Source organism: Oncorhynchus mykiss, chromosome 8 (genome assembly GCF_057628025.1).
Source record: "Oncorhynchus mykiss isolate SJ-2025 chromosome 8, ASM5762802v1, whole genome shotgun sequence".
NCBI classification, from domain to species: domain Eukaryota; kingdom Metazoa; phylum Chordata; class Actinopteri; order Salmoniformes; family Salmonidae; genus Oncorhynchus; species Oncorhynchus mykiss.
Genome location: NC_143029.1, coordinates 87,239,879 through 87,266,092, shown reverse-complemented (window position 1 = coordinate 87,266,092; position 26,214 = coordinate 87,239,879). Strand labels below are relative to the sequence as shown.

At 43.8% G+C, this 26,214-nt stretch overlaps 1 protein-coding gene and 1 long non-coding RNA gene across 4 annotated transcripts in view; both read left to right on the top strand.

The window, feature by feature from the left end:
• LOC110530840 (cysteine/serine-rich nuclear protein 1) overlaps positions 1-25,717 on the top strand; it is a 37,610-nt gene extending 11,893 nt beyond the window's left edge. The window contains exons 1-6 of one of the 3 annotated variants that reach the window (XM_090182896.1): positions 10,465-10,673; positions 14,884-15,105; positions 17,496-17,770; positions 23,000-23,332; positions 23,631-24,295; positions 24,338-25,717. In XM_090182896.1, coding sequence (XP_090039022.1) covers positions 14,913-15,105; positions 17,496-17,770; positions 23,000-23,332; positions 23,631-24,295; positions 24,338-24,776 — 1,905 coding nt within the window. In that variant the 5' untranslated portion in view covers positions 10,465-10,673; positions 14,884-14,912 and the 3' untranslated portion in view covers positions 24,777-25,717. Of the gene's footprint in view, positions 1-10,418; positions 10,674-14,883; positions 15,106-17,495; positions 17,771-22,999; positions 23,333-23,630 lie in introns of those variants that run through there. The other 2 variants (XM_036986593.2, XM_036986594.2) reach the window with 2 other exon arrangements.
• On the top strand, positions 15,114-16,008 carry LOC149982172 (uncharacterized). The gene is made up of 2 exons (XR_016482691.1): positions 15,114-15,446; positions 15,478-16,008. It is a non-coding gene; the product is annotated as an uncharacterized LOC149982172 (long non-coding RNA).
• Positions 25,718-26,214: the final 497 nt, after the last annotated feature.

Sequence of the window (26,214 nt, the reverse complement as noted above, 5' to 3'; positions counted from 1 at the left end):
CTGTAAGAGCATCCTCAGAATACAGAGAAAAACTCAAAACAACGCCATGCAGAGCAGAATTAGGCCAATTCTCTCTTCTGATTAATATCCCCCCAAAAAATATTCACCGAATGTTATAATAATTTAAAAACAAGTGACCCCACTCCTTTACAAAGCCCTCAAATGCCAAGAGTTGACTATAAAAAAAGAGTCCCCTCATACAGCTGGTCCTGAGGCTCAATGCTACCAACCCAATAAAGCATCTGGCCCAACCAAATCATCACAAAACAAAAATTTAAATATATCACCTATTGGAAAGACACCACAAAAAAATCAAAGTAAACTTCAATGCTATTTGTCTCTAAACAGACAGTACATGGCGGCAGACTATCTGACCACTGTGACTGATAGAAAACACTGACTAGGTACAGACTCAGGGAGCACAGCCTGGCCATTGTGACGGGTCGTCACAGACAAACCTGGCTGTCCAGAGAGGACAGGGTGCGCTCATTCTGCACCCAGGAAGAGATAGAGACAGCTGTATTTTCTGTCAAATTGTGACCGATGATCAAAAAATATAAAGCAATATGAAGAATCTGAAAACCTAAATGATGAAGATAACTTCAATATATAGTTGGTGAAAAAACAAAATGGCAGCCAAATGTGTGGCCTCCTGGCACAAACTGAGGAACAGCCAATGAGAAGTAGAGGGTGATTATTCAACCTGAGGGGACAGCCAATGAGAAGTAGAGGGTGATTATTCAACCTGAGGGGACAGCCAATGAGAAGTAGAGGGTGATTATTCAACCTGAGGGGACAGCCCGTGAGAAGTAGAGGGTGATTATTCAACCTGAGGGGACAGCCAATGAGAAGTAGAGGGTGATTATTCAACCTGAGGGGACAGCCAATGAGAAGTAGAGTGATCATCAACAGTCTAGTCTATTCCTGTCTTTGGCCATCCTTGTTATACGTTTACTTTTACAACGGAAGTGTTTTACTTTCCACGTCAACAAAGTATATTGAATTGAATTAATTTTGACTCTCTCTCTCTCTCTCTCTCTCGTGTATTGAGGCAACAGGAACTGGGGCAGTGTAGTTTCGCACACATGCCTCCAGCAGCTTTGTGGAGAAAAAAAAAACGTAGTGAGCATCTCCCCGTGCTGTGACTGTGTGGTGCTGTATGTAGGCCACGGTTGGCCCAGCTTGACGAGAGGAAGGAAAGTGGGGTACAAGAGACCGTGGCAGCCAGCTAGGCAGCAACCTGAGAGGACTGGAGAGAGAGACGGGAGCCCGGCTGCCTGGCTGAATGTAGCTTAACTATGAGTTATGCAACATGGTTACAGCAGTGACCGCATTGGAGAGTAACGATCTAGACTCCAAGACACTGGCTGTCTGGCTAGAGTAGCTGTCCAGAGTAGCTGGATAGAGTAGCTGGCTAGAGTAGCTGTCCAGAGTAGCTGGATAGAGTAGCTGGATAAAGTATCGACCTGGAGTAGATGGATAGTAGCAGGATAGAGGATGGAGTAGCTGTCCAGAGTAGCTGGATAGAGTATCTGTCCAGAGTAGCTGGATAGAGTATCTACCTGGAGTAGCTGTCCAGAGTAGCTGGATAGAGTAGCTGTCCAGAGTAGCTGGATAGAGTAGCTGTCCAGAGTAGCTGGATAGAGTAGCTGGATAAAGTATCGACCTGGAGTAGATGGATAGTAGCAGGATAGAGGATAGAGTAGCTGTCCAGAGTAGCTGGATAGAGTATCTGTCCAGAGTAGCTGGATAGAGTATCTGTCCAGATTAGCTGGATAGAGTATCTACCTGGAGTAGCTGGATAGAGTATCTACCTGGAGTAGCTGGATAGTAGCAGGATAGAGGATAGCGTAGCAGGATAGAGGATAGAGTAGCTGTCCAGAGTAGCTGGATAGAGTATCTGTCCAGAGTAGCTGGATAGAGTATCTGTCCAGAGTAGCTGGATAGAGTATCTACCTGGAGTAGCTGGATAGAGTATCTACCTGGAGTAGCTGGATAGTAGCAGGATAGAGGATAGCGTAGCAGGATAGAGGATAGAGTAGCAGGATAGAGTAGCAGGATAGATGATAGAGTAGCAGGATAGAGGATAGAGTAGCTGGATAGAGTAGCAGGATAGAGTAGGAGGATAGAGGATAGAGTAGCAGGATAGAGGATAGAGTAGCTGGATAGAGGATAGAGTTGCAGGATAGAGGATAGAGTAGCTGGATAGAGTATCTACCTGGAGAAGCTGGATAGTAGCAGGATAGAGGATAGAGTAGCAGGATAGAGGATAGAGTAGCTGGATAGAGTATCTACCTGGAGTAGCTGGATAGTAGCAGGATAGAGGATAGAGTAGCAGGATAGAGGATAGAGTAGCAGGATAGAGGATAGAGTAGCTGGATAGTAGCAGGATAGAGGATAGAGTAACTGGATAAAGTATCTACCTGGAGAAGCCAGATAGTAGCAGGATAGAGGATAGAGTAGCTGGATAGAGTATCTACCTGGAGTAGCTGGATAGTAGCAGGATAGAGGAAAGAGGATAGAGTAGCAGGATAGAGGATAGAGTAGAAGGATAGAGTAGCAGGATAGAGGATAGATTAGCTGGATAGAGGATAGAGTAGCAGGATAGAGGATAGAGTAGCAGGATAGAGTAGCAGGATAGAGTAGAAGGATAGAGTAGAAGGATAGAGGATATAGTAGCTGGATAGAGTATCTACCTGGAGTAGCTGGATAGTAGCAGGATAGAGGATAGAGTAGCAGGATAGAGGATAGAGTAGCAGGATAGAGGATAGAGTAGCTGGGTAGAGGATAGAGTAGCAGGATAGAGGATAGAGTAGCTGGATAGAGTAGCAGGATAGAGGATAGAGTAGCTCGATAGAGCTGGATAGAGTACCTGCTTGGAGTATTTGGATAAAGCCCCTTGAATAGAGCTGGATAGAGTAGCTGGCTAGAGTAGCTGGCTGGAGCACAGGAGAGTATGACTGGATGAGAGTTAACTAGCGAGGGTTAATCAAATCAAATCAAATGTTATGTGTCACATGTGCAGAATAAAACAGGTGTAGACCTTACTGTGAAATGCTTACTTACAAGCCCTTAACCAACACTGCAGTTCAAGATCAATTAGTCTGTATGTTCATTGATTGTTGAGAAATTATATGATATTGGGGACGAAAATAGCTTTTGAAAATCACTTGATGATAATTTTGAGAAATGTGCTGTTAAACACATTAGTATTATAGAAAATTCAGTGGCTAGCCCTGACTGGGATTCACAACCTGTTGTTAATTAACCCACTACCGCATTGCCAATTAGACCCCCAACCTCTTGATGAGGCCGCTAGGTGTTGGGTTAAGGTTGCTAAAGTATTCATACACTATGTGGGCTATTCTTTAGCAGTCCCAACATGTCTTTGTGCTGTACTGTAAAAACAAAATACACATTACAGTGTGTAGTCTTGGTGGGCCATCGGCTGGCAGTCAGACAGACAGACCATATGCAACATAACTGTGATTAGCTATAAAAAGACAGTGTGCACAGAAGAGAGATGAAGGAAGGAGAGAGAAATTACTCTCTTTCTTTCTCTTTCCATCTACGGTTTCAGAAAGGCAGCTCGCAAATGTATTTTTTTTTGTTGTCAGTGTTTGAAGTAAAACTGGCCCCTGTGTCGTGTTTGAAGTAAAACTGGCCCCTGTGTCGTGTTTGAAGTAAAACTGGCCCCTGTGTCGTGTTTGAAGTAAAACTGGCCCCTGTGTCGTGTTTGAAGTAGAAATGGCCCTATGTCATGTTATAAGAGTCTATAGCAGATCATATTACATGGGCATCTGGAGGCTCCTCTGCTATGAGTCATCTCCTTCTCCCTCTCTCCCCCCCACTGCTCTCCACCTACTCCTTCCGCACCTCCCTCTCTCTGTGGCCTCCTGGGCTAAGATACTCTCTGACTAAGGGGAAATCTGAAGCAGAAAAGGCTCCTCACTGCAATTGCCCTGCAGCTAAGTATGAGACATACATACTACACTGTGGTGTATTGCACTGTGGTGTACTGTGGTGTACTGTACAGTGGTGTATTGCACTGTGCTGTACTGTACTATGCTGTATGAGTCTAAGTGACCTAATGCTGTAGTCATAGTAGTTATCGTCATATAACCCTCTGAGTTTAAGTGACCTAATGCTGTAGTCACAGTAGTTATCGTCATATAACCCTCTGAGTCTAAGTGACCTAATGCTGTAGTCATAGTAGTTATCGTCATATAACCCTCTGAGTTTAAGTGACCTAATGCTGTAGTCACAGTAGTTATCCTCATATAACCCTCTGAGTCTAAGTGACCTAATGCTGTAGTCATAGTAGTTATCCTCATATAACCCTCTGAGTCTAAGTGACCTAATGCTGTAGTCACAGTAGTTATCGTCATATAACCCTCTGAGTCTAAGTGACCTAATGCTGTAGTCACAGTAGTTATCCTCATATAACCCTCTGAGTTTAAGTGACCTAATGCTGTAGTCACAGTAGTTATCCTCATATAACCCTCTGAGTCTAAGTGACCTAATGCTGTAGTCATAGTAGTTATCGTCATATAACCCTCTGAGTTTAAGTGACCTAATTCTGTAGTCACAGTAGTTATCCTCATATAACCCTCTGAGTCTAAGTGACCTAATGCTGTAGTCACAGTAATTATCCTCATATAACTCCCTGAGTCTGAGTGACCTAATGCTGTAGTCACAGTAGTTATCCTCATATAACCCCCTGAGTCTAAGTGACCTAATGCAGTAGTCACAGTAGCTATCCTCATATAACCCTCTAAGTGACCTAATGCTGTAGTCACAGTAGTTATCCTCATATAACCCCCTGAGTCTGAGTTACCTAATGCTGTAGTCACAGTAGTTATCCTCATATAACCCCCTGAGTTTGAGTGACCTAATGCTGTAGTCACAGTAGTTATCCTCATATAGCCCTCTGAGTGACCTAATGCTGTAGTCACAGTAGTTATCCTCATATAACCCTCTGAGTCTAAGTGACCTAATACTGTAGTCACAGTAATTATCCTCATATAACCCCCTGAGTCTGAGTGACCTAATACTGTAGTCACAGTAGTTATCCTCATATAACCCTCTGAGTCTAAGTGACCTAATACTGTAGTCACAGTAGTTATCCTCATATAACCCTCTAAGTGACCTAATGCTGTAGTCACAGTAGTTATCCTCATATAACCCTCTGAGTCTAAGTGACCTAATACTGTAGTCATAGTAGTTATCCTCATATAACCCTCTGAGTCTAAGTGACCTAATACTGTAGTCATAGTAGTTATCCTCATATAACCCTCTGAGTCTAAGTGGCCTAATATTGTAGTCATAGTAGTTATCCTCATATAACCCTCTGAGTCTAAGTGACCTAATACTGTAGTCACAGTAGTTATCCTCATATAACCCTCTGAGTCTAAGTGACCTAATACTGTAGTCACAGTAGTTATCCTCATATAACCCCCTGGGTCTGAGTGACCTAATGCTGTAGTCACAGTAGTTATCCTCATATAACCCCCTGAGTCTGAGTGACCTAATGCTGTAGTCACAGTAGTTATCCTCATATAACCCCCTGAGTCTAAGTGACCTAATGCAGTAGTCACAGTAGCTATCCTCATATAACCCTCTAAGTGACCTAATGCTGTAGTCACAGTAGTTATCCTCATATAACCCCCTGAGTCTGAGTTACCTAATGCTGTAGTCACAGTAGTTATCCTCATATAACCCCCTGAGTTTGAGTGACCTAATGCTGTAGTCACAGTAGTTATCCTCATATAGCCCTCTGAGTGACCTAATGCTGTAGTCACAGTAGTTATCCTCATATAACCCTCTGAGTCTAAGTGACCTAATACTGTAGTCACAGTAATTATCCTCATATAACCCCCTGAGTCTGAGTGACCTAATACTGTAGTCACAGTAGTTATCCTCATATAACCCTCTGAGTCTAAGTGACCTAATACTGTAGTCACAGTAGTTATCCTCATATAACCCTCTAAGTGACCTAATGCTGTAGTCACAGTAGTTATCCTCATATAACCCTCTGAGTCTAAGTGACCTAATACTGTAGTCATAGTAGTTATCCTCATATAACCCTCTGAGTCTAAGTGACCTAATACTGTAGTCATAGTAGTTATCCTCATATAACCCTCTGAGTCTAAGTGACCTAATACTGTAGTCACAGTAGTTATCCTCATATAACCCTCTGAGTCTAAGTGACCTAATGATGTAGTCACAGTAGTTATCCTCATATAACCCTCTGAGTCTAAGTGACCTAATGCTGTAGTCACAGTAGTTATCCTCATATAGCCCTCTGAGTGACCTAATACTGTAGTCACAGTAGTTATCCTCATATAACCCTCTGAGTCTAAGTGACCCAATACTGTAGTCACAGTAGTTATCCTCATATAACCCTCTAAGTGACCTAATGCTGTAGTCACAGTAGTTATCCTCATATAACCCTCTGAGTCTAAGTGACCTAATACTGTAGTCACAATAATTATCCTCATATAACCCCCTGAGTCTAAGTGACCTAATGCTGTAGGCACAGTAGTTATCCTCATATAACCCTCTAAGTGACCTAATGCTGTAGTCACAATAATTATCCTCATATAACCCCCTGAGTCTAAGTGACCTAATACTGTAGTCACAATAATTATCCTCATATAACCCCCTGAGTCTAAGTGACCTAATGCTGTAGGCACAGTAGTTATCCTCATATAACCCCCTGAGTCTAAGTGACCTAATGCTGTAGGCACAATAATTATCCTCATATAACCCCCTGAGTCTAAGTGACCTAATACTGTAGTCACAATAATTATCCTCATATAACCCCCTGAGTCTAAGTGACCTAATGCTGTAGGCACAGTAGTTATCCTCATATAACCCTCTAAGTGACCTAATGCTGTAGTCACAGTAGTTATCCTCATATAACCTTCTGAGTCTAAGTGACCTAATACTGTAGTCACAGTAATTATCCTCATATAACCCTCTGAGTCTAAGTGACCTAATGCTGTAGTCACAGTAGTTACCAGTAGAGAAGGGGAACAACTGAATATGGATAAACCATATCTGTCTCTCACTCTCCCCCCCCCCCCCCCCTCTCTCTCTCTCATTTTGCCTTGAGGTCAGGAACAGTACTGTTTCCTATGAGAACCAGAGGATTTGGATGTTCAGGAGATTTCCTAAATGGTGTAGACATTATAGTCTATATGCTCCTGTCACAACAGGACACCTATACCGTGAGGTGAAGACGCATACACACACACACACACACACACACACACACACACACACACACACACACACACACACAAAACCCTCCAGGCACTAGGCGGTCCCTTGTTTTGGGGGGTTGCCGGGCAGACTTTAGTCTGCAGATTTTCCTCTGCTCCCTCCTGTCTCAATAGTCCTATTGTCACCTAGAGTCGGGGTGGATGTCTCTCTCTCTCTCTCTCTCTCGCTCTCTCTTTCTCTCCCTCTCTCTATCTCTCTTTCTCTCTCGGTCTCTCTCTCTCTCTTTCTCTCCCTCTCTCTATCTCTCTTTCTCTCCCTCGCCCTCTCTCTCTCTCTCTTGCTCTCTCTCTCCCTCTCTCTCTGTCTTTCCCCCACCCTCTCTCTCCCACCCTCTCTCTCTCTCTTGCTCTCTCTCTCTCTCTCTCTCTCTCTCTCTCTCTCTCTCTCTGTCTCTCTCTGTCTCTCTCTCTCTCTCCCTCTCTCTCTCTCTCTCTTGCTCTCTCTCTCTCTCTCTCCCTCTCTCTCTCTCTCTCTCTCTCTCTCTCTCTTTCTCCCTCTCTCTCTGTCTTTCCCCCAACCTCTCTCTCCCACCCTCTCTCCCACCATCTCTCTCTCCCACCCTCTCTCTCTCCCACCATCTCTCTCTCCCACCTTCTCTCTTTTCCACCTTCTCTCTTTCCCACCTTCTCACTTTCCCACCTTCTCACTTTCCCACCTTCTCTCTTTCCCATCCTCTCTCACTCCCACCCTCGCTCTCCCCACCAGGTATATAAGCAGTTTATAATCACACCTTTAAGTAAAGTTGATGATGTCATGATAGCACGCCTGCAATCCTCGTGAGCAGCGTGAGCTGTTACTTTGTCAAGCAGCTGGAGGAACATTCTATTCTAGCGTACCAAATTGCACCCTATTCACTATATAGTGCACTACTTTTGACCAGGGTCCATAGGCTCATAGGGCTCTAGTCAAAAGTAGTGCACTATATACTTAATAGGCTACCATTTGGGAGGCATCCTCTGTCTTTGTATCTCTGCCTTACATGTGACCTCTATGGTCGGCTGCTTGGACATGGGGCTCAGCTCACTCCTCTCTGCAGTCAAAACAGGAACATGTTGTACGATTATCCTTAAAAAGCTCAGTGAGCAGGGAGGGAGGAAGGGAGGGAGGGAGGAAGGGAGGGAGGGAGGTAGGGCAGTAGGGAGGCAGAGAAGGAGGGAGGGAGGCAGAGAGGGAGGATGAGAGGCAGGGAGGGAGGCAGAGAGGGAGGATGAGAGGCAGGGAGGGAGAAAGAGAGGCAGGGAGGGAGGCAGAGAGAGAGGGAGGTAGGCAGAGAGAGAGGGGGGAGACCGAGAGGGAGGGAGGCAGAGAGGGAGGATGAGGGAGGGAGGCAGAGAGGTTAGGGAGGGAGGCAGAGAGAGGGAGGTAGGCAGAGAGAGAAGGGGAGGGAGGCAGAGAGGGAGGGAGGTAGGCAGAGAGAGAGGGGGGAGGGAGTCAGAGAGGCAGGGATGGAGGGAGGCAGAGAGACAGGGAGAGAGGGAGACAGAGGGGCAGGGAGAGAGGAAGGCAGATAGGCAGGGGGAGGGAGGCAGAGAGGCAGGGAGAGAGGGAGAAAGAGAGGGAGGCAGGGAGGCAGAGAGGGAGTCAGGGAGGGAGGCCGAGAGGCACGGAGACCGAGAGGGAGGCAGAGAGAAAGGCAGGGAGAACGAGAGGGAGGCAGAGAGGCAGGGAGACCAAGAGGGAGGCAGAGAGGCAGGGAGGGGAGATGGAGGGAGGCAGAGAGGGAGGCAGAGAGGCAGGAAGGGAGGCAGAGAGGGAGGGATGCAGAGAGGGAGGATGAGAGGCAGGGAGGGAGGCAGAGAGAGAGGGAGGTAGGCAGAGAGAGAGGGGGGAGACAGAGAGGGAGGGAGGCAGAGAGGGAGGATGAGGGAGGGAGGCAGAGAGGTTAGGGAGGGAGGCAGAGAGAGGGAGGTAGGCAGAGAGAGAAGGGGAGGGAGGCAGAGAGGGAGGGAGGTAGGCAGAGAGAGAGGGGGGAGGGAGTCAGAGAGGCAGGGATGGAGGGAGGCAGAGAGACATGTCTGTTTGGACAACTTTGGTTCTGTACTTAGTTTAGCTTGTTTGTGTACAATAGCTTCATTACACAGTGGTAGACTAAAACATTGTGGCGACGTTTTGGTTATATCCACCACTGTCTGAGATAGTTTCACTTTGTTAATCACTTTTTTTCTTAAACATTTATTGTCATGGGAAACATTTGTTAACGTTGCCAAAGCAAGTGAAGTAGATAATAAACAAAAGTGAAATAAGCAATAAAATGAACAGTAAACATCACACATACAGAAGTTCCAAACTAATAAAGACATTTCAAATGTCATTTTATATATATATATACAGTGTTGTAACGATGTGAAAATTGTTAAAGTACAAAAGGGAAAATAAATAAACATAAATATGGGTTGTATTTACAATGGTGTTTGTTCTTCACTGGTTGCCCTTTTCTTGTGGCAACAGGTCACAAATCTCTCTCTCAAGGCAATATGCTGACAGCACCAGCTGAAACTGGTTTGTAAACATGCTGAGGCACAGGGTTAGTGACCTTTGAACTCAGAGATAGCAGACCGACCCCTCCCCTCCTTTACCCCTCAGGAGAGGACTGTCTGCAGAGTATGGGAGTAGAAAAACTACCTAGCAACAAGCTGACTAATCAACCACAACATAATCTTGGGCAATGGTTTCATAATAACATGTATCAACTAAATTCTAATAGTATGAGTTTATTTAATATCATGACAATGAGAGAGAGAGAGAGAGAGAGAGAGAGAGAGAGAGAGAGAGAGAGAGAGAGAGAGAGAGAGAGAGAGAGAGAGAGAGAGACATTGTGTGTTGCACCTTTCTTCACAGTGTACCCAATGGCTTTCCCTAACCCAATCCATTACCTACCACAACGGTTTTCTGCTCTATGACCAATCCAATGAGCTGAATATGGAAAATCACAATGTCTACATCTGAGAAGGCAACACACACATCATTAAACAGAACAGTAGGCTACTTATTATATATCTCTTATGTGTCGTGGGCAAGGCATGAAGACATAGGTAGTGGCAGAATAGTCTATTATATTCTATCTGGACCGATAAGGTAATGCAGGAAGCTGTAGGCAGTAGCAGAACGTGAACAGCAGCAGGAAGAATTGTGTGTCGCTCCCCTTTCCTGTGCGACCGCCTGCGTCAGCGTCGCGCAGTGGGAGTTTTCCGCTGACGAACACACGGTTGATGTGCGCACTACACTACAGTAGGCTAGTCCAGAGAGACAGATAGAGGGGAAACAAGAGAGCAGGCATCGTCAGCGATCCAGTGCCACGGAGAAACAAAAACCCTCGAAGCTTTTACAAAACCGTCAAGTTAATAACTGATCTGTTGAATTTAGGAGATGGTGATCTCATATTCTCGGTGAGTAGCCTAACTAATGACCGCGTCTTTTGATCTGTTTAGTGGCAAAGCTAAAACATTTTTCAACATCAGCGGTTTTGTAACCAGTCATTAATGCTGAGTGTTTGATAAGCCTCTTTGTGTGAGAGAAAGTTGTCTTAAAGTTATATAAGAAGTAACAAAAAGCGGACAACTATTTCATGTTTTTTATTTTTTATTATTAGACTACACGAATGTCAAAAAGATAAGCAGAATAATATATTGTTTTTAGGCTTTAAGTTTGGTTTTGGTTGTATGAAAGCTATTTATATCGACCAAAACCTTTTGATAGTGTTTTCCAGTAGTTGTTTTGCTTGCTGTAGCCTAGTTTGGGTCTTGTAATAGAGACGCCAAACAGCAACAGCTGAGTGTGACTAGCTGCTGGGCTGACCAGCACAATGTTTTCATTGTAAAGGCCTAATTACTGACCACATGAAGCTCGCGGAGTGACGAGGTCAGTGGCGGAAGTTGGGTCGCGTTTATAACGGGATGGAAGCCAAATAGTGAGGCAGTGGGCGCTTAGTAGTAGTGGCAATTTGAGTAAAATATTGGTTGGTTGGTTGGTTTGTGTGTGTGTGTGTGTGTGTGTGTGTGTGTGTGTGTGTGTGTGTGTGTGTGTGTGTGTGTGTGTGTTGCACAGTGCTATGCAACACTGCAATTCAGGTATTTCTGCTGCTGTGAGTCATTGAATTATTTATATTAGTCACCCCCCCCCACACACACACACACACATACACACACACATGCACACAAGCACACACCCACCTGTACACTCACCATTACATTTGACCTAAGTGAGAGGGGATGTCAAGGAACAGAATGTCTCTTGGAGAGATTTTCATAAAATTGCAGAAGAAAACCATAACTTGTTCTGAAACAACACGCATATTGTATTTAAGCAATAAGGCCCGAGGAGGTGTGGTATATGGCTAATATACCACGGCTAAGGATGGTTCTTATGCTCAACACGGTGAGCCTGGATACAGCCCTTAGCCGTGGTATATTGGTCGGATATCACCATCCCAGAGGTGCCTTATTGCTATTGTAAACTGGTTACCAACATAATTAGAAAAGTAAACGAGTCATTTTGTCTCATACCCATGGAATACCCATGGAATATTGTCTGATATAACACAGCTTTCAGCCAATCGGCATCCAGGACCCGGTTTACCCGGTTATAAATACACATATTGTAGTGCAACTTTTGCAATCACTACAAATGGATAATGCAGTTAGTCATGCAACCAGACATGAGATAGTTCCTTCTCTGTAGAAACTGTGTGTTCTTTCTTTTAACACCAAGACAAATTCCTAGCAACCATGTGTTATATAAATTAGTCTTGACTGCCTTGTCCCCGATAGTTATATCTGTGTGTATGACACTGAGTACTGTGTGGTTACCTGGGATACTGTCGGAGTTATATAGTGGACACTGACAGGGCAGTGTGTTCTCGACTTAATTCTTCCTAGTAGTAGATACCTCTTATTCCTTCCTAGTAGTACATTCCTCTTAAACCTTCATAGTGACAGATTCCTCCTATTCCTTCCTAGTAACAGATTCCTCCTATTCCTTCCTAGTAACAGATTCCTCTTAAACCTTCCTATTAGTAGAAACGGGGGGGGGGGGGGGGGGGGGACAAGAGTTCAAATGACTAGAATAGAGAGCTTTTCTGCGACAACAAGCCTCTACACCAGGTGTATTCAAGCTGAAGTACACAACCCCCCAGGGGTCCTACTGGGGGTCCTACTGGGGGTTCTACTGGGGGTCCTACTGGGGGGGTTCTACTGGGGGTCCTACTGGGGGTTCTACTGGGGGTCCTACCGGGGGTCCTGCTGGGGGTTCTTACTGGGGGTCCTGCTGGGGGTTCTTACTGGGGGTCCTACTGGGGGTTCTTACTGGGGGTCCTACTGGGGGTTCTTACTGGGGGTTCTTACTGGGGGTCCTACTGGGGGTTCTTACTGGGGGTCCTGCTGGGGGTTCTTACTGGGGGTCCTACTGGGGGTTCTTACTGGGGGTTCTGCAAAAAATATACAAATATAAAAGCAGGAAAAAATATTGTTTTTGTTTTTGTTTTTCTGAATATCACTACAAAACCAACAAAATTCAACTCATTTTGAATGACATACCTATAGTATAGAAGAGGGTCATATCTTATTTGTAATGGTGATACAACTTTATTTCTCAAGCCCTAATATTAATATGGAGTGAAATAACACTCACTGGAGTATCTGACAGGCTTTGAAAATGTACCCTTGAGTAGTGCTCGTGGCAAGGCGGTAAGTCTCCTTGACTTGGACATGTATGTTTGCCAACACACGGATAACCACTGTTTAACCAGCTAAACAGCTACTTGAACAAATGCATTTGGAGTTTAAAAAAATATATATATATATTTTTTTAACTGATAGGCTGATGATGTCTTCTAATTTGAACCATAGGTCAAAAATAATGAAAAAATGATTTACCCAAATCTATTCATTTGAAAATGTTGATTACTTCTCCTTGTCATTATCATTCACAAAAATAAAACATGGGTAAAAGAAATGTGCAAAACAAAAAGTTGAAGACCACTGCTCTACTCTCTTGTATTTTACACTTTACGTCAGAGTCCAGTTGAGCCTATTTAAGTATGTATTTACAGTAGTATTCAACACAAGCTAAGTTTGTAATCATTAAATAAACCTGTATGTTGTTTGTTCTGTGTGGGCTTGGTTTCCACTGTACCTCCCTGTTTCACTGGGGCCAAAATAGCCTGCTCTAGACATCATTTTCCCTCAGAAATATTCCTTCCTGGACTCCCTCCCTCCCAGTTTCCCAGCCCTCCCTGTTTCCACGTTTTCTTCCTGATAAATGTCCCCGGAATCATTGGAATGTTAATGACGAGAAGGAAAAAGAGAAAGAGCTATTGAGAGCTATTGACATTTTTAGCCTAGCCTGCAGTTTCCCTTGTCTTTCACTAAAGCAAAAAAATAAAATAAATAAAAATTGGATTGCAATAGTTATTGAGCATGTTTATGACACGGGTTATCAATATCTCGGCTACGTAAGTTATCAGTGATTGTTAGATCATCTGAAGGGACGGCTTTCATTAGTTTAAATAAGCTGATGTCCTCCTTTTAAAACCTGTCAAACCAGTACAGGTACCTCAGTCAAGGAATGAGGTTGGAAAATAACGCTCCTACCCGTTGCTGTGTGTCACAATGAACAACATAAGCAGTATCAGATTACTCTGCTGTGGTTTTTGCCCATTGACAACGAGACAGAGATCTAATTTATTGTTGGCGGTTTGTGAAATGTTATTGGAAAGGAAAGTCCCAGTGATGTTTTTTTGTTTTTGTTTTGCATATGTCTTTTGATGCCTGTTTGACATGGAAATGTCGCGGGTGAAATTGAGCAGTGTGAATGTTACTGAGTAAATACCGCACTTTTGCAACTTTGCATGACTCAACCATGGGTATTGTTAAACTCTGTTTTCACCAGACTGATATTAGCTATAGTAGTCAGAAAATGCAATTATAAATAACGTCAGTGTGCGAAAAAAAAAAGCTTGTGAATCACTGTTACACACGTTCAGTTATTACGGTAGACTACTGATTCACCGAGTGAGTGGGCAAGGCATTGTGTATGACTCATGGATATATCGGGGGCCGTGAAAGTGTTTTTTTTTTCTCAAATGTAATCGACTTAATAGCAGGACTTTCTGTGATTAATCACAAATTCAGAATTTGCTAAAATTGAGCTGTAATTTAAGATTTTATATACAACAAGTATTACAAGGATATTGATGTGTTGATTTAGCTAAATCAGATACATTGATAAAGTACAACTTTCTTTTCTTTTTTTTACCTCAATGTCAACTTGTTTTGACATCACGTTGTTGTTGTTTTTAGCTAGAAAAGTTATGTATTTCAGATGTTTTCAGACAATACAATTAATCACGATAAAATAAATTGTGCACTAAAAATGACAAAAAAAAGTTAACTTAAGTTAACTTTAACAGTTGTAATTGTTATACCTCAGTTTTCACGAGACATATAGTCAGCAAAATGCGGTGCCTTAGAAAAGTTATTGCGTCACTATTACACATCCATGTACTACAGTTAGTGAGTATTCATTCATCACCATCAATATAATTAATGTGTATTGTTAATGTATATTCACCATCTTTTATTTTTACTGTTTTGTATCCAGGCAGATCGTCTAACCGCCGTAGAGAAGCCATGAGTGGGGTCCTGAAGAGGAAGTATTCCGAGGTAGAAGAGGAGGACCCTTGCTACTCCTCCCCATCTTCCTCCGCCTCCTCCTCCTCCTCCCCCTCCTCCTCCGCCTCCTCGGAATGGGAGTCGGATGAGGAGAGCCGCAACAGTGACAACCAAGACTTCACCTCTGACTCACCTACCTCCCATCTACCCAGTAAGCCAATAAGAATGATGTAGCTACATGAACACATCTCAGAATGATGTAGCTACATTTAACACATCTCAGAATGATGTAGCTACATGAACACATCTCAGAATGATGTTGCTACATGAACACATCTCAGAATGATGTAGCTACATGAACACATCTCAGAATGATGTAGCTACATTTAACACATCTCAGAATGATGTAGCTACATGAACACATCTCAGAATGATGTAGCTACATGAACACATCTCAGAATGATGTTGCTACATGAACACATCTCAGAATGATGTAGCTACATGAACACATCTCAGAATGATGTAGCTACATTTAACACATCTCAGAATGATGTAGCTACATTTAACACATCTCAGAATTGAGGTAGCTACATGAACACATCTCAGAATGATGTAGCTACATGAACACATCTCAGAATGATGTAGCTACATGAACACATCTCAGAATGATGTAGCTACATGAACACATCTCAGAATGATGTAGCTACATGAACACATCTCAGAATGATGTAGCTACATTTAACACATCTCAGAATGATGTAGCTACATGAACACATCTCAGAATGATGTAGCTACATTTTTTTATTTTTTTTTTATTTTACCTTTATTTAACCAGGTAGGCAAGTTGAGAACAAGTTCTCATTTACAATTGCGACCTGGCAAATGAACACATCTCAGAATGATGTAGCTACATGAACACATCTGTTGATGATCCATGTTATTACAATCTTAAAGCAATATTTTGGCCAGTAGATCTCACGAGGAAACCCCCTGAATGTATAGTATGCAGTATGTTTTATACAATATGTCTATATACAGTATATGTTAATGTATATAATTTTTATGGTCATTGGTCAATAAACTTGCAATGAATATGTCTTATCTTTCAAATAAATGCAAAGCTACACTATTGTTATCAGAGTCACTGCTAGGGAGTGTATTGAAGGAGTGTCCCATTATCACACTACAGCAGCTAAGTTACAACCTGCTGATAGCAGAGAATAGACTTCTCTTTGAGGTACTGGGCTTTGCCCCTTGAGTTTGACTGAATCATTTGACTAAGCAATATGATGTGAATTACAGTTATCATGCCTAAGCTGCAAATAGGTTCATGTTATTTCATTCAAAGATCACTACAAACTCCAGCGACTCTGTTTTGTACTGTTTTCAATGGACAGCACATAGACACACTTCCCTTAGGCTCAACATAGTCTATTAGATTGTGGTTGTTATTTTGATTTCATGGACCAAAAAAAAAAAAACTATTTCCATTTCATGTGGTAATTATTTTTTTTCTCCAAACCACATTGAGAGTTAGATTCATTACAGAATAGACGTGAAATAGGTCATAAATAGTTAATCAATCATGAAACTACCATTTCTCCCCCACACTACTGCAAACACACTGTGTCCCAGTATGGAATGTCTTTAGCCAAAATAACATCAGCGGAACTAAGCTGAATCCCAAATGGCACGCTCTTTCCTATGTAGTGCACTACTTTTGACCAGGGCCCCTATAGGTAATAGGGTGCTATTTGGGACATGGAATAGGTTACTACGTAGCTTGCTGAGCTGTTGTTTACCAACCTCCTCACTTTTGAGTTCCTTCTCCACTCCAGCATGTGAAGGTCAAACGACTCGTTATCATGAGGCCAAACTGTCAAATGTAAACAGCGACCTGATGGGTCATCAGTGACCTGATGGGTATTTAACAGCCTCTTAGTAGTAGGGTGGCTACTTCTCACCAAACTGCAGAGAGGTTAGAGGGTCTTACTATAATTATAAGCGGGTCTCTTTCTGTCTCTGTGTTGAGGGAGACATTGTCTTTCTCTCTCTTCATTCTCTCTCATTTGGCTTCGGTTGCATTATTATAAATATTCCTTGGTGTTTTGTTTCTAGCAGATAAACTCCCCTATGTTCAACTCTGGTGACCCAGTTGACAAAGTTGTTAACACTGGGTTGTAACTTGTAACCATTGACAGTAAGTGAGGTAGTGTAGTCTGCCACCCAGTGGCGGCGGACAGAACTGCAGAATCAGCACTTTCAGCATACTTATTTTGTCTTTATTTTTATTTATTTAATTAGTAAAGTCAGTTAAGTACAAATTCATATTTACAATGACGGCTTAAGGCAAAAGGCCTCCTGCGGGGACAGGGGCTGGGATTAAAAATACAATTAAAAAAAACTAAATATATATATATATATATATATATAGGACAAAACACACATCACGACAAGAGAGACATCAAAACGCTACATTCAGAACTGATATGCAGTAGCTCTAATAAGCTGACATTGACAAAGGCATAGAATACACCAACTTCTTGTCGTGACTCTAAACCCTGTTTCCTCCTCCTCCTCCTCCTCCTCGTCCACCAACAGTCCGCTCCATCCTGAAGAGCCCAAAACTTTCCCATGACAACAGCGGCCATAGCAACAGCGTTGTCTTCAACCAGGTGACGGTGTTCCTGTTCCAGCGTTGCCAGGGTTTCACCAGCGTTCCGAGGCGCGGCGGTGCCACCCTGGGCATGGTGAGGAAGCACAGCGCCCTCCGGAGGTACACACTGGCAGAGCACACCCAGGAGAGACGAAGGAGGCGCAGGGAGAGACTCAGAGATAGACTGAGGGAGGAGAGGCTGGAGACACTCAGACAGAGAGTAAGTATTCTAGACTTCTAATCGACTAGTGAACCAGATTAAGCCTACCCCTGAAATAAAAAGCATGCTGTCCTGTGTTTGTCCCAGTCGAGTGCAAACTGACCATTCTGGTTATAGTTTCTTGCATCCCATTGGCTTAAATTAAAATCAAAATCAAATAATCAAATCAAATGTTAATTGTCACATGCGCCGATTACAACAGGTGTATATTTTAGAGTGAAATGCTTACTTACGAGCCCCTGACCAACAATGCAGTTAAGAAAAAATAAGTGTTAAGAAAGTATTTACTAAATAAACTGAAGTAAACAATAAATAAAATGAAAAAATAATAATAATAATAGTTAAAGAGCGACAATAAAATAACAGTAACGAGGATCTATACAGGGTATTACGGTACTGAGTCAATGTGGAGGCTATATACAGGGTGTTACGGTACAGAGTCAATGTGGAGGCTATATACAGGGTGTTACGGTACAGAGTCAATGTGGAGGCTATATACAGGGTATTACGGTACAGAGTCAATGTGGAGGCTATATACAGGGGGTACCGGTACAGAGTCAATGTGGAGGCTATCTACAGGGGGTACTGGTACAGAGTCAATGTGGAGGCTATATACAGTGGGTACCGGTACAGAGTCAATGTGGAGGCTATATACAGGGTATTACGGTACAGAGTCAATGTGGAGGCTATATACAGGGTATTACGGTACAGAGTCAATGTGGAGGGTATTACGGTACAGAGTCAATGTGGAGGCTATATACAGGGTATTACGGTACAGAGTCAATGTGGAGGCTATATACAGGGTATTACGGTACAGAGTCAATGTGGAGGCTATATACAGGGGGTACCGGTACAGAGTCAATGTGGAGGCTATATACAGGGGGTACCGGTACATAGTCAATGTGCGGGGGTACAGGTTAGCCGAGGTAATTGAGGTAATATGTACATGTAGGTAGAGGTAAGGTGACTATGCATAGATAATAAACAGAGAGTAGCAGCAGCTTAAAAATGCGCGGGGGGGGGGGGCATTTGGTTAGCTGTTCACAAGTCTTATGGCTTGGGGCTAGAAGCTGTTAACGAGCCTCTTGGACCTAGACTTGGTGCTCTATGACTAGGGTGGCTGGAGTCTTTGACTTTTAGGGCCTTCCTCTGACACCGCCTGGTATAGAGGTCCTGGATGTCAGGAAGCTTGGCCCCAGTGATGTACTGGGCCGTAAGCACTACCCTCTGTAGCGCCTTGCAGTCGGAGGCCGAGCAGTTGACATACCAGGCAGTGATGCAACCTGTCAGGATGCTCTCGATGGTGCAGCTGTAGAACTTTGAGGATCTGGGGACCCATGCCAAATCTTTTCAGTCTCCTGAGGGGAATAGGCTTTGTCGTGCCCTCTTCACAACTGTCTTGGTGTGTTTGACCCATGATAGTTTGTTGGTGATGTGGACACCTAGGAACTTGAAGCTCTCAACCTGCTCCACTACAGCCCAGTCGATGATAATGGGGACGTGCTCAGTCCTCCTTTTCCTGTAGTCCACAATCATCTCTTGATCACGTTGAGGGATAGGTTGTTATTCTGACACCACCCGGCCAGGTCTCTGACCTCCTCCCTATAGGCCGTCTAATCTTACAGTAACTTAAACGTCATGTACTGTATGTGGGTCATTCCACCTCAAGAATATGGGTCATTCCACCCACCATCTCAGATTGTTCTGAATCTTTATGTTGTTAGAAAACAGATGAGATTAGCTTTCTTCCAACATTATTTTTTTTTAAATATAATTTGAAATTAAGTCCAGGATGATTTTGACATGAAACCATGAAAATGTTAATATAGGTACCATTGACTTGCATTGGATTTGTGCCACAAATGCAACAAAAAAACGTTACCATTTGAAACAGTGGTCAGGTAAACAAAACCAAACCATGGATTGCTGTCATACCTTGTCCATAAACTGGTTACAAGGTAAGGAAACCAATATGTCATTTTGTAATTCAAATTAACTATGCCTTTAACATTGAAATGGAGGAAGAACAGCAGTCATAGCAGCTCCATACTATTGGTCAGACATAGCAGCTCCATACTACTGGTCAGTCATAGCAGCTCCATACTATTGGTCAGACATAGCAGCTCCATAGTACTGGTCAGACATAGCAGCTCCATACTATTGGTCAGACATAGCAGCTCCATACTATTGGTCAGACATAGCAGCTCCATACTATTGGTCAGACACAGCAGCCCCATACTACTGGTCAGACATAGCAGCTCCATACTATTGGTCAGACATAGCAGCTCCATACTACTGGTCAGTCATAGCAGCTCCATACTATTGGTCAGACACAGCAGCTCCATACTACTGGTCAGACATAGCAGCTCCATACTATTGGTCAGACATAGCAGCTCCATACTACTGGTCAGTCATAGCAGCTCCATACTACTGGTCAGACATAGCAGCTCCATACTATTGGTCAGACATAGCAGCTCCATACTACTGGTCAGTCATAGCAGCTCCATACTATTGGTCAGACACAGCAGCTCCATACTACTGGTCAGACATAGCAGCTCCATACTACTGGTCAGACATAGCAGCTCCATACTATTGGTCAGACATAGCAGCTCCATACTACTGGTCAGTCATAGCAGCTCCATACTATTGGTCAGACACAGCAGCTCCATACTACTGGTCAGACATAGCAGCTGGTCAGTCATAGAGAACTGATAATATATACCACAGGCATCGTGGTAATAGTTGGAGCAGAGTCAGTGGAATTGTATCAAATACATCAAACACATGGTTTCCATGGTTTCCAGGTTCCCATTCCACTGGCTCCATTCCAGTCATTATGGATGAGCTGTCCTGCCCTCAGCAGCCTCCTCTGCTGTATACTCGTTGTTGGAGTAGTTTGGGTATGGGGGGGGTCTGTGGGTGGTTGGTGTGTGGGGGGGTCTGTGGGTGGTTGGTGTGTGGGGGGTCTGTGGGTGGTTGGGTGTGGGGGGGTCTGTGGGTGGTTGGGTGTGGGGGGGTCTGTGGGTGGTTAGTGTGTGGGGGCCTGTGGGTGGTTGGCGTGTGGGGGGTCTGTGGGTGGTTAGGGCATGGGAGGTATGTGGGTGGTTGGGTGTGGGGGGTCTGTGGGGGGTTGAGTGTGGGGGGTATGTGGGTGGTTGGCGTGTGGGGGGTCTGTGGGTGGTTGGCGTGTGGGGGGTATGTGGTTGGTTGGCGTGTGGGGGGGTCTGTGGGTGGTTGGCGTGTGGGGGGGTCTGTGGGTGGTTGGGTGTGGGGGGTCTGTGGGTGGTTGGGTGTGGGGGTGTCTGTGGGTGGTTGGGGTGGGGGGTCTGTGGGTGGTTGGGTGTGTGGTCCATGTTTTAAAAAATGAATCCTATGGGCAATTTGGGTGCAATCAAATTATATTTCAACATAATAATGTTGCCTGGATGCTAATCTTATCTGTTTCTAACTATAGAAACGATTTCAGAACATTCTGAGATGGTGAGGATCATGGCCTTCTGAAATGACATGGATGGGTTACTGTAATAACATGAAATGACCCGGATGGGTTACTGAAATGACATGGAACGATCCAGAAGGGTTACTGTAATAACATGGAACGACCCAGATGGGTTACTGAAATGACATGGAACGACCCAGATGGGTTACTGTAATAACATGGAACGATCCAGATGGGTTACTGTAATGACATGGAACGACCCAGATGGGTTACTGTAATAACATGGAACGACCCAGATGGGTTACCTTAATGACATGGAACGACCCAGATGCGTTATTGTAATAACATGGAACGACCCAGATGGGTTACTGTAATGACATGGAACGACCCAGATGGGTTACTGAAATAACATGGAACGACCCAGATGGGTTACCTTAATGACATGGAACGACCCAGATGCGTTATTGTAATAACATGGAACGACCCAGATGGGTTACTGTAATGACATGGAACGACCCAGATGGGTTACTGTAATGACATGGAACGACCCAGATGCGTTATTGTAATAACATGGAACGACCCAGATGGGTTACTGTAATGACATGGAACGACCCAGATGGGTTACTGTAATGACATGGAACGACCCAGATGGGTTACTATAATAACATGGAACGACCCGGATGGGTTACTGTAATAACATGGAACGACCCAGATGGGTTACTGTAATAACATGGAACGACCCAGATGGGTTACTGTAATAACATGGAACGACCCAGATGGGTTACTGAAATGACATGGAACGACCCAGATGGGTTACTGTAATAACATGGAACGACCCAGATGGGTTACCTTAATGACATGGAACGACCCAGATGCGTTATTGTAATAACATGGAATGACCCAGATGGGTTACTGTAATGACATGGAACGACCCAGATGGGTTACTGAAATGACATGGAACGACCCAGATGGGTTACTGTAATGACATGGAACGACTCAGATGGGTTACTGTAATGACATGGAACGACCCGGATGGGTTACTGTAATGACATGGAACGACCCAGATGGGTTACTGTAATGACATGGAACGACCCATATGGGTTACTGTAATGACATGGAACGACCCAGATGGGTTACTGTAATGACATGGAACGACCCAGATGGGTTACTGTAATGACATGGAACGACCCAGATGGGTTACTGTAATAACATGGAACGACCCAGATGGGTTACTGTAATAACATGGAACGACCCAGATGGGTTACTGTAATAACATGGAATAACCCGGATGGGTTACTGTAATAACATGGAACGACCCAGATGGGTTACTGTAATGACATGGAACGACCCAGATGGGTTACTGAAATGACATGGAACGACCCAGATGGGTTACTGTAATGACATGGAACGACCCAGATGGGTTACTGTAATGACATGGAACGACCCAGATGGGTTACTGTAATGACATGGAACGACCCAGATGGGTTACTGTAATGACATGGAACGACCCAGATGGGTTACTGTAATGACATGGAACGACCCAGATGGGTTACTGTAATGACATGGAACGACCCGGATGGGTTACTGTAATGACATGGAACGACCCAGATGGGTTACTGTAATAAAATGGAACGACCCAGATGGGTTACTGTAATAACATGGAACGACCCGGATGGGTTGCTTCTCGTTTTCCTTGACTCCCTTGAAAACTCCCTTGAAAAAAGCATTTCAAAATAAAAGTTAAGGACGATGTGTAAATATTTTATTTGATGTAACTCTCTTCTCTCCAGCTGACAGCCAGTGGCATTACGGACCAGGAGGAGTTAGATCGCCTCACCATCGATCAGATCGACCAGGTGCCTGACGAAGACATCGAGGCCCACCTCCCTGCGGCTGACCTTGAGGATGGGGAGGAGGACGGGGGTGACGGGGGGTTCCTGTACCCCTACGCTTCCCGCCAGAGACAGGCCCTACTCCGGGCGGCGGGGGCGAGGCACATCGACCGGGAGGAGAAGAGAGAGCTCCATGCTCTGAGGAAATCCCGAGAGGACTGTGGATGTGACTGCCAGGGATTCTGTGAACCTGAAACCTGCGCCTGTAGTCTTAACGGGATCAAGTGCCAGGTGAGAGCCATGCAGATGTGAGGGGTTTGATCCCTGGGCGTCTGATGAACACAAGCCATTTGGCAAAGAATGAGAATTCTCTCCCACACCTAGATCAGATGCAAACTTTAGTCATATAATGAGCTAAGATTTCAGTCATATAATGAGCTATGATTTCAGTCATATAATGAGCTATGATTTCAGTCATATAATGAGCTATGATTTCAGTCATATAATGAGCTAAGATTTCAGTCATATAATGAGCTAAGATTTCAGTCATATAATGAACTAATATGAATGTGATCTCTCCCTGCAACAGATGGATCGCTCCAACTTCCCTTGCGGCTGCACAAAGGATGGCTGTGGGAATACTAACGGTCGCGTGGAGTTCAACTCCAGACGGGTTCAGACCCACTACATACACACTGTCATGAGGCTGGAGCTGGAGAGGAGACTGCAGGATGAGATACTAACCCAGAGGAGAGACCCAGAGGAGAACCAAGACGATCTCCAGGAGCTCCAGGACCAGGGACAGCATCAGCAGGACAGTGCCCAGGAGGTGAGATGCCCCTTCGGGTTCACCCTGGAAGAAGAGGGCCTCCCTCTCTCCATCCCCACCACCCCTACCTTCCACTTCAGCTCTGAACTGTGTGAGGTTGAGAATAGTTGCTGTAGTGACATGACCGACTCGTCCGGCGTCTCTGCCCAGAGCGAGGACTCCGACGTGGGAGGAAGCCCTCGAGAGCACCAGCCTCTCTTGGATGTGGACGACGGAGGTCTGGCTTGTGTCCTCAGCTTCTGTGACTCTGACAATGAGGACTGCTCCATGGGCAGTGAAAGTGGCACAAAGCCAGGGAGACAACCGTCGCCACACCGTCCCCAGTGTGTCACCGGCTTCGACACGTCGTACGGTCTCTGTAAAGACACCACAGCCACCCTCGGCCTGTCCAACGCACCCAGTTCACACACAGACAATACACAAAGGTACACAGAGAAGACACACAGACACACAGACAACACACAAAGGTACACAGAGAAGACACACAGACACGCAGACAACAGCTACAGCGGCGGTTCTTTCATGGCCGAGTATCAAGACGACAATGCCAACCAAGCGACGGCCCTGTTCACCCACAGTCCCCTCCAGGACTACCCCAACACACCCTCTCCTTCCATAGACTACTCATCCAGCAGCTACATGGACCTCAGTCTCTCCTCTGACTCGGATTTGGAGCTCTTTGACAACTTCCCTACAGACTATAGCTCAGCCCCTCTACACAACTCATTCAAAGGCCACAAGCACCCTGACAACTTCCTTCATCTGCAGGTGTTGAGTTCTGCAAATGTCCCACAGTTCAACGAGACAGCTGGCACCTGCCTCCTGGAGTCTCTGATTGGCTTATCCGATCCAATAGAAACTCCTTCATCCACAGACAATCCGTTATTGGAGCAGGTAATTCAGTGACCAATGGGCTGAACTGTCAGGGTTCTGTGGGACCTGATTGGCTCATGGACATTTAAAATGAGCCTAGAAGAACATGAATATGTACAGTCTACAGTTTGTATTTTAATAAGATATTTAAATGTACAGTATGATATATTTTATTCAGATTTATTAAATATGATGTTGTTGAAGAAGAAGAGGCACATGGTTATTATGGTTATTATGGTTATTATGGTTATTCATGATTTAGACAATATTATACATGAGCAAATATCACAAAACCCTAAATGTCATCACTACAAGACATAACATGTTTCATGATGTTCACGTTTTTTTTTTTTTTTAAATGTGCTTTCCAGCAGTTATTTATAAATGAATATTCATAAAAAAAAAAGAACAATGGTTTAATTTATTTATTTACTTGATGTACTTTTTTCTTTTAGCGGAGGGATTGTTTGGCATCACCGTGAGACGGACAGATGGAGACATTCATGACATTTTATGAATTGTAATTCATGTGAAGTTTTGTTTCAATCAAGACTGTGGCACAATATTCAGAATTACAACATCTTGTCATTTATTATTAATTGTAGTACTACTACTGTGTATTGGCCTACATGAAATTATTTAGCTAAATGTATTGCTGTTTATTCGTGTCAAAACGCCATAGTTTCATGTTTTGGAGATCCATCTCTCTCCTCCACCATAGGTAACTTATTATTTTTTTTTCTTCTTCGTTTTGGCTTATTTGACAAACTGAAAAGTCATTGCTTTGCAAAAAAATATCAATGGAATCTGATATGTGCTCCGTGTATTTAAGAACGTTTTGCATTTGTCTGTCTTTTTTAAGTTATTTTTTATGGAAATATATTAGCATTTACAATGTGTTACTGAATCTTGTATTTTAAAGCAAAGTCAAATCTTCTATCAATGAATAAACATAAATCTTTTGGAACAATGTTGAACAGAGAGAGCTATCTTTTATTAGGCTACTGCATGTATGACAGAACTAGAAACCCCAACAATGTGGAACAGACAGCTAACCTTTATTAGCCTACTGCATGTATGACAGAACGCTACTGCATGTATGACAGAATGCTACTGCATGTATGACAGAACGCTACTGCATGTATGACAGAACGTTACTGCATGTATGACAGAACTAGAAACATCAACAATGTGACCAACCAAACAGTCTTCAAAAACATTATCATTCCAGTTAAAATAATAAGGTAATTAGTGGAGGGGAAAAAAATGGCTTCTTAAATTCACTTCGTTAATTTACTGTACTCCACAGAGATTCACTAAAGGGTTCTGACTAATGGGTGTCACGTGACTGATGAGATGGAAAGCGTTGCGGTAGCTATTGTTAAAGAAGAAACATCAAGACGAAGCAGCTGCTTTACAAGTGGCACACATTGTTGACACTAAAATCCCGAGGGGTTAATGCTGATTGTAC